Below are 9,187 nucleotides of genomic sequence, written 5' to 3' on the forward strand. Positions count from 1 at the left end.
GCACACTCATGCCTAAACAGAGCTGCAATCAGTGGCGCTGATGGATGCCTTTAAGATGGGCAGATTATACTGCTTGGAATTGCTTTAAAATAACCCGAGAAGAAGGGGAATAAAGGACTTCTGGTCATTTATTTCTTTTAGTTTTCAAGGCTTGACTGGAGTTGTTGTTAATGCTGTATGTGTGCATGTAGGGCAGTTTCATATTAGTTCTCTAGAGGTAATTTTTAACCAGCTTAAATGCAAAATGCGACTGGCTGATCAAATGACCCTGAGCTGAACAGTTTCACCTTGGTGCAAGAGCAGAAAGCCTTTGTGAAACTTGTGCTGCGTGCTGCTTGTGTGAGAGTGATTAGCAGTTACTGGAGCAACAGGAGCAGTGAGCCACAAACTTTCTCGAGGTGAACTTGTCCTCTCCGGGGGTCTTCGCATCCCGACACTGATGGATGACACGACTTTCGCTGTTACTGTTCACCCAACTATCAGTCAACCGTCCATGTAGAATGCGTCTTTAGAGACGAGACTCTGAGAGCACAAATAGAGGCTGAATTTGCAAAAAAAAAAAAAAAGAAAAAGGAAAAAAGAACCCACTAAAAATAATATGGGGAACTCAGGGAGCGGATGGTGGACTGTGGTGGAGTGCGCTTGCAGGATCCTGGGTGTTTCTACAGCAACAGGTAGGACTTGTGGGCCTTATTGAAAAGTGTTGCAAAAAAAGAAATGTCTAAAGAGGGATTCAGTTAAAATGTAAGGGATTTATTTACCAATTCACAGTATCCCGGTGAACTTTTGGGGATCAAAGCAGCAAAAGAAGAGCATTAAAAGTTCAGAACATGCAGCAGGGCTTTTGTTTTAACTGCTGCTAACACGAAACGATATCATAAAATTCACAGTGCTTTACAAAACTATTTATACAAATTGATTTTCTTTCTGCTTTTGAAACGTTACAAGACATTTGTCCCGGTGTGAATGTAAAGTAAAATACTGAATGTATTTTACTAGAATTTTATGTTTTGAACAAAACTGGTGCCTAATTATGAAGAGGACGGAGAAGAATAGATTGCTTTAAAAGCACTGAAAAAACTTCTAAAAACTGTGCCATGCATTTGTATGTAGGTCACCCTTTTAGTAAATAGAGTCCACCTGCGTCTAATTTAATCCCAATATAAATGCAGTTTTTCTGTGTAGATCTGAGAGGTTTGCTAGAGAACGTTAGCACTCAAACCACATCATTGAAGACTAAAGAGCACAGAAGACAAATACAGTTGTGAAGAAGTAAAATTCAAAGTTTGGTTGTGAAACAATATTTTGAAAGAGCAATGTTTAAATTATAATCTAAAAAATGAAAAATTTTTACACAACTGTCCACCTGTTGAAGAAATGGTTGTGCCACCTCAATTAATGGGTCAGACAAGGACAGCATTATTTAGAGAAGAAGCTAGGAGTTTCACAGTAAAGTATCTAAAAGATGAAAGACGGGCACAAGGTGCTCTGGTCAGACGAGATGTTTCTGTTTAAATGCAAATCGCTAAATATCGAGGAAAGCCAACTCTGCATATCTCTTCTGACCGCATCTCGTGGTGATGGAAGCACAGCGGGTTGTTATGATGCTTTTTTTAAGCAATAAAAGGAGCGCAAGTGAGGGAAGACTATTGGAAGATGAAGTGGAGTATATGCAGGCCAATCCAAGGCGCGAAGCTCCTCCTAACTTACTTCCTGCTCTGAGAGGTTAACACCTGGCCAGATCTCCATCCAGCAGGTGCTGAGATTCCTAAATCTGCTGAGTATTACCTGTTCTGGATTTGTAGAAAATCTGATTTATCGAAGAAAACTTCCTCAACTTTCTAACATTTATAAATCACATTAAATTCTTTAACACGTTGACCTTTGTGGCTACAGTGCAAGGACAATGTGAAAAGTTCAAGGTGTAAGCATATTTTTGCAAGACATTGTGCTACAATAACAGATCATATTTCAACAAAGGTCAACTGTATTCCTGACCCCAAAGGACACCACTCTGTTGATGTATAGCACACATAAAAGCACACTTGATGGCAAGCTATCATTGTTCCTCCTCCTGTGGTTTCCTCAGACACCCGATTACCCGCAGCACATTAAACCTACGTGGAAAGAGCAGCTCTCAGGTTCCTCCTTGACAAACATGGAACCCCTATTCTTAAATTCAGACAGCTGCAGACAATGAACATTAACTTGGAGACATGTGCCTCACATCATACCAGCTATAAGTCTCATATCCAGCTGGGTTATAGGGCTTAACTGAACAAGCTTTTGTACATTTACGCCCACAACAGGGTTGTGTGCATTGTTTTGGGGGTTTTTTATGTGTAAAAACACATGTATGTATGCTTATGGTGCGTGTGCCTCTGTCTGAGCGGCTGCCTGTTCACGTGTCTCCACGTCTGAGTCACCCCTTTGGCCTCTGTGTGTGTGTTCGCTGCAGACATTAATGCAGGGAGCGCATGTATGTTAATATCCAGCTGAGCGTTAATTCCCCTCTCACTCTCCAAGAACCAGAACATGTTTAAGTCACATTCCCACAGCTTCCCTCCAGCAAAGATTGCATCTCTGGATGTTGGAGTACACCAGCCAAAGAAATTGCTTCCATGTGTTAAGCAGTGATCGTTGCGTTGCCAAGCTTATCTCATAGGGAAAATACAGGTTATTATACAAAGAGGGCTTCACAGTCATTTCAAAGATGTTTTAGTCAGTAATCGAATTTGCGGGATGTCCATTTAGAGTTATGAGTGAAGTGGCCTGAAGAAAATTCACGAGTAACATTTTTTCTTTATTATAAAAAAGCAGCTAAAAAAAAGAAAGGGGTCCTGATTTTTAAAAGCAACAAAAAGTAACATGTAGTGTTTCCTCAATATAGTAATATAATTGAGTTTTTTTTTAATTAGTGTTGGGTCTGGAACAAAATCTTAGTTGCCATTGGACATTGTCAGTGTTCAGAAACAACCCCTTTGGCAAGTATCACAGCTTGTAAACGCTCCTTTAAACCAGGAAGGAATTTCTCGCCTATTCTCTGGGCTTTTTTTCCTGCTTTTTAGATGCACCAACTTTAATTCAAGATTATTTTCGTCTTTCTTGCTTATATTTTCAATAGAAATGAGACATGCACTGCATAAATAGATTTTTAAGTAGACTCAGTTTCACGCTGGGTTTTGATCAGTTAGGATTACAAGTGAATCCTTATCTGCAATTTTTTAAAATATTTTTTAAAACAGTTTGCAACGTCAGTCTGTATACACGCTTACAGAAATGTAGGCATTTTTGTATTGTTTTTGAACGAGCTGCTGCTTGGTGTTACATATGTATTTTCTTCTTATTCTACTTCAAAAGTAATTATACAGAAGTTTTGATACAGAAAACTTTCTAGAGCTCTTACACGAGTTCACCTCTTTGGCAATTCAAGAGCAATGTTCTTCTTCATTTATCTTTTCTTACAAAGTTCATTTTGAAATGTGTGATTCCAGATAGCATTGCTCTAACTTATTTGCAAGAGTGTCGAAATGGATGGTATTGTTGGCATTGCTGAGGAGCTAAACATCTCTTGATGTTTACAAATCAAGATTTTCTGAATCGGTGTGATTACAAACCACTGAATTGTCCAAGACTTTTTTCTAATCATGATTGTGTACAAGCTGGTTTGTATTTCAGACATCTGGATGTTGTTATGAGAGCACAAATCTAATTTAATGCACAGACTTTTGGCATGGTGCAGCATTCCTCTTCTAGAAAATTGGGCAAACTGGCTTAGTGACGCTGGACTTGTCGTTGACTCATTGTGAAGTCATTTGTTGACACCAGCGCTATAATTCCAAGCATGAGCAAGCTATTATCAACGTTTTGTGACAATGAGAGAATAAATGGTAATGATTACAAAAATTACTGGTACTTAACTTAATGGATGATTTTAAGTTGGCTCTGTTCGAGGGGGTTGAAATTAAAAAGTAGGCGTTAAAGCAAAGTTTAGGTTAGTTTTTATGTTATGCTACTTGTACACAAAGTAAAACAAAAAACAAAAGAGCCTCCAGAAAGACTGCGAGAAACACAGAAAAGCAGTGTGGGAAATATATGTAATAAAGCCCCAAAACAGAGAACAACATCCGCTTGTGAAAATATTAAACATATTTATCTTAGTTTGAGGTGTTATCCGAGTCCAGCAGAACCTCCGGCAAATAATGATCTTACCCTGACATCTGGTGGACAGAATCTGCTCATTACTCCGACAGTAAGCAACTCATTTATTCTTTTATTGTTCAGTGTTGTGCTCTGTGGGAGTGGAGACAGTCCAACAGGGGGAATTCAACAGCCTGGGCATCTACCTGATGTAAGTGCTTACATTTTTAAACTACCTCATGCTGGATCATTTCTACAAAACCTTATTGTGTTCTACTTTTGTACCACTTCTTTGCAACATATGAGACATCAAACAATAAAAGTGGTCTGTGGGTTTTTAAAAATGTTTCTTTTTGTTATCATCTGTCTTATAATGATGACACATGCAGGCTTGCAAAAGAAATGGGAAGGAGTCAAAAGGCTAAGCGGAGGTGCGGAGTGCAGAAGGGGGATCCGTCTTCCTCCTCCTCCTAATATTATTCTGTACCAAAGCCAAACTCCCACAAAACTGGAGGAAAATGTCTCTCCTGAGACAGAGACAGTTTATTTTGTTTTTACACAACATAAGCTGTCTCCACACAAAATATAATTTAAAAGTGTCTGCAAAAATGCAAAACCAAGCTATTTATATGCAGTTTGTAGCACATAAAAATTGTTGCATCACTGACATGTTGACATGCTTCTCCCTTTCTGCAGAACATCCTCTGTCGGCATCATGATGTTTGAGTTGGCATACTTTCTGGATTCCCTACTGTCCATGTGTATGCCGTAAGTACACAACTGCCCTAAAAATATTTGTTTGGAGCTTTTGAATAAGGAACATACATAATGATGGAGTAATGCCCAGTTAAATTTGTCCCATAAGTCAGGTTTTGGATAGGTGACAGTCTAGTAGCAAACTGGAAAACTTTTTGAATTCACTAACTTGTCAGCTTGTTTTTTTTTTTTGAACATCATTTGGTTCCCTTCTACATTAAAGTGTTTTATAAATGAATGTGTGAATGAATGAGTAATATTGACAGTAACAGCTAATAACAGCATATCTGCCTCCATTTGGAGAACTGAAACACTAAACAACCATGTTCCCTGCTCTAGGCCATTTTGGTTCTAATTTAGTGACATAAAAACCACCAGAAGCGCAAATATGTAGTTCACACTGGTTAACTTGAATGTGTTTTACATGCAAAGCAGCCATTTTCAATTAAACTCTTGGTTACTTTGAGACCCCAACTGCAGGGTGGTGGTTTGTTTGTTTAAACAGCTTTGAACATTGAAATTGTGAATTTTAAGGACAAATTGAATGCACCATAAACCACACAGCAACAAAATCTAATATGAACCTTCAGGCACTTAAAGTGACCACATTTTTACTATGTATTTTTATAGTGTTCACTTTTGATTGAGGGTTTTTATCATTTTTGTTCCCAATTAAATGCCTTAATTCTAATGTTTTGAGTTCACATCTAACACTTCTTTTTATGACCCGTCTTACAAATTATCATTTATCTCCCCTCAAAAGGACTAGTTTCACATTCTCAGTTTAACCACGACCGTTGTTGCTGCGGATTTAGACCATCTGTTTGCAAGACAAGGCTGGTCAATGCAGCTGCAAATTACTCAAAACTAACTGGATGTGGCAAATATAGCAACGTTAACAAGTGCAGAAGCAACAGGGGAAATTGCCTACTAATTAAACATAACATTTTCTCAAACTGCTTGTGTCATTTAAGGTTATATTCTTTTAGTTTGAGAAAATTTGCTACTAGGATTCGTCCCAAGAAGAAATAAGAATGTCACACTGATTCTCCAAGTAGGTGCTGTTTATTCTTACTGCATGTAAGATACTGTCTGCTAAACCGCTTCACATAATCTCAGCTGAAAGCATCCAAGCATCCCTGGCACCAGTGGCGCAAAAAGTGGGTATGCAGGGTATGCAACGCATAGGGGCGCAGCACCAGAGGGGGCGCCAAAACCCCGTCTGGAGGGGGCGGCGCGCCGATGATGTTTTCCCGTACACTAATGCGCGCCTTACGCTCCTTCACCTCGCACACATGACGAGGTAAATGTAGGGAGTTTTACCCTTCACGTATCGTTGCCTCGGGGGGGGGGGGGGCTGAGTGAGCGTCGCTCCTTCACCCTGACGTTCCGTCCCTCGGTCGGTGGGGGGGGGGGGGGGGCGCCGATCTATGTTTTTGCATCCACCTGAATAATGTGTAGTTGCGCCACTGCCTGGCACACACATGCTAGTTTAACTTGAATGTCCATGAAGAGGGCAGACTTGTCTTTCTTTACATGTTCTAATTGTCTCAGATTTTTAAGACAGAACGCTGTATGTAAAACTCCTTGTAGGCTGTACTTTCCAGCTGCTGTTCTTATGATTTCCCCTTTTAATCTGCAGCTGTCCTCCAAACTGGCAAGTGTTTGTCTTGTGGGGGAAGATGGCTCGTGTTGGAGGCTTTCATAAATTTCTCTACTACTCCATCATGTCAGTGGTCTGCTTCTTGCACCCTGTGTTGGTTTGGCACGCAATCATCCCAGGTAAAAATAGCATGAGCAGCATTAACAGCTGTAAATACTTTTGCTCTAAAACCTGACGGCTCTGTATTTAAGTAAGTGTGGGATGCCGGAATCTGATGCAGTAAGATACATTTGCACACTTTTAAAAGCGTTATTTATTTTCATCATGGAAACAAAAGTGCCTTGCAAATGCATTTACACTCCTTGAACTTTTTCCACATTTTGCTTCAACCACAAGCAACATTATCTTCTCTTGATAGTTTAGATAATAGACAAATTAAGGTGTAAATGTGAAACGAAATTTAAAAACATATTTTTTATATTTTTTTATTCAAATCTCAATAAGGTGTCCCATTGCTGATCTTTTAGGAAATGTTACATTCCAACAGATCTAAGTACAGGAATTGTTACTCAATTGTACAAACTGAGTTAGGTTGAGCCATTATGTCACATGAATACACTTCTAATTTCACCGTGGGTCTGGATGAATGTTTAATTTTTTTTGTCTTGCTGGAATTTGAAGCTCCTTCCCAGTCTCGGATGTCTTTCAGCTTCTAACAGGTTTTTTTTAGGACTGCTCTGTATTTTTGCTCCTTCCATCTAACCTTTTGAAAACTTGTCTTTTTGCATTATTAAGGAATTCTGAGCTTTATGTTGTACCAAAAAATACATTAAGGTTTGTGGTTGTAATGTGACAAAATATGGAAATGTTTAGGGGTGTGAATACTTTTTGCAAGTCACCCAATATTCTGTTGGGAACCCATAAATAAAGGCATGTAATTTTTGACTGCAGGATCAATGCTTTTGGTAACAGCCTTTTTCAACTTCATACTAAGCAAGAAAGCAAAGAGCAAGTCTCCCAAGAGTCCACCAGAGAGCAACAGTGACCAAAGCCTAACAACTGTCTGCGTAACAGAAAGATCTGGCTCCAACGGCGCGTCCTCGTTCTTCCAAGCATTGACGGGAAGAAAGGGAGGGGAAATGGCCCTCACAGACCCAGATCACTGCTTCGAGCCACAGGAGAGAGGAGAGAGCGTCCAGGCCATGCTGGAGCAGGGGCAAACAGTAGCACCTGCCCATACAGAAAGGAGGAGGAGGTGGAAAGAGATGGTCTGGTTCAGAGAAAGGGAGGAGCCTGTGGAAAGGGAGATGGAGGAGATGCATGAGTCTGAACCAGACACCACCTCAGACACTGCACCTATGATCACCGACTGAACAAGTGATACTCCTTTTTGCAAACTGCGAAGCATGCATGATGTATTCAGACTTGGTGCAATAGTGGAAAATAGCCAAACGAGCATGGTGTTGTTCTTTCCTTTTGCTCTGATCATATGGCTAAAATACTGATTGCTGTCATTCGCAATAAATGTACAAATTTGTTTGTTTTTGCCCTTCAAAAATGTCTAAAATATCACTGCAAAAGCAATAAAAAACGTAATAAAAACCATTCGTTTCTCAACAAGCATGTGGTAGCTTCTAGTCTGATTGCCTGTTTTTGCTAAGCCAGCGTTGATTGAAGAGCAGATGTTAAGGTGGACGAATGCAGTTACTGAAGCATGCATTATTCATAAGCTCATAAATTAGATCAGCTGATTTCTTCATTCAGAGGAAAAAGGAAATATGCAGAAGTGTGTCAAAGAAGGAGCAGACGTGTGTTAGTCACATTCAAGCCTCCTCATTGTGTGTATGTCATGTGTGAGCGGTGACCATGGAGACGGAGCTCTGAGAGGGGAGCCCATGTTATTATGGTGATTAGAGAAACGTAAGATAGCCTGCACAACCACTACCACAGGCCTGTGTCTCACCACAATATGGATTAATAGTAGCTCATGCTATTGTGGCTACTGTTGTGGTCTAGGGATTGTAACGTAGCGTCATAAATCATAAAATTAGCATATTTGTGTGGGGCTGGGTGATAAGAAAAAGATTTGTTTTCTTCTGGGTTTTTATCAGGGTATGAAAGATGCACGTTCCCCTTTTGTTCAAGTTGTAAATCAATAGTGCTATTCTGCCAAAGAATGCACCCCAAACCTCTTGGTCCTTTGTTCACTCAGCTGCAGGTGTGAAACATGTACGGCTGAAAACAGCAATCTCTCAGCAGAGGGAATCAATAAAAACAGAGCACCTCATTCATCAAAAAAAAAAAAAAAAGCTCTTCACAGATATATCTGGTGTCAAACACGTGAAAACACACAGAAATATCCCAAAGCTTAAACAAGTGAAACAAATCACATCCCCCTGCAGCTACTTCCCTCCGTTGCTTTGTTTGATTGCTTTGTGTCTTAACATGTGAATCGAGTCAGGCGAGATGAGACGTTCTGGTGTGTTATGGAAAAAGACAGAGAGTCTTTGTTTGGAGCATGCTGAATTCACTCACTGGCCCACATCCTGAGTTGTGTTATTGCCCTCACAAAGATTTCTGGTAAATTAGCAGCAGAGTGACCCTATAATAATCAGGCTGCATATTTTCATAAGCACTCCACCATCTTTTCCTCTTTTTTTTCTTCTTTTTTTTTTACAGAGCTGTTCT

General features: G+C 39.8%; 1 protein-coding gene across 1 annotated transcript; it reads left to right on the top strand.

Annotated features, from left to right (window-relative positions):
• The first annotated feature begins 593 nt into the window (after positions 1 to 593).
• tmem72 (transmembrane protein 72) lies at positions 594 to 8,117 on the top strand. The gene is made up of 5 exons (XM_008429733.2): positions 594 to 674; positions 4,285 to 4,351; positions 4,837 to 4,908; positions 6,539 to 6,678; positions 7,451 to 8,117. Exons 1-5 carry the CDS (start codon positions 599 to 601, stop codon positions 7,870 to 7,872), a joined length of 777 nt encoding a protein of 258 aa, XP_008427955.1. The 5' UTR covers positions 594 to 598; the 3' UTR covers positions 7,873 to 8,117.
• Positions 8,118 to 9,187: the final 1,070 nt, after the last annotated feature.

Source organism: Poecilia reticulata, chromosome 15 (genome assembly GCF_904066995.2).
Source record: "Poecilia reticulata chromosome 15, P_reticulata-male-v2, whole genome shotgun sequence".
Taxonomy (NCBI): domain Eukaryota; kingdom Metazoa; phylum Chordata; class Actinopteri; order Cyprinodontiformes; family Poeciliidae; genus Poecilia; species Poecilia reticulata.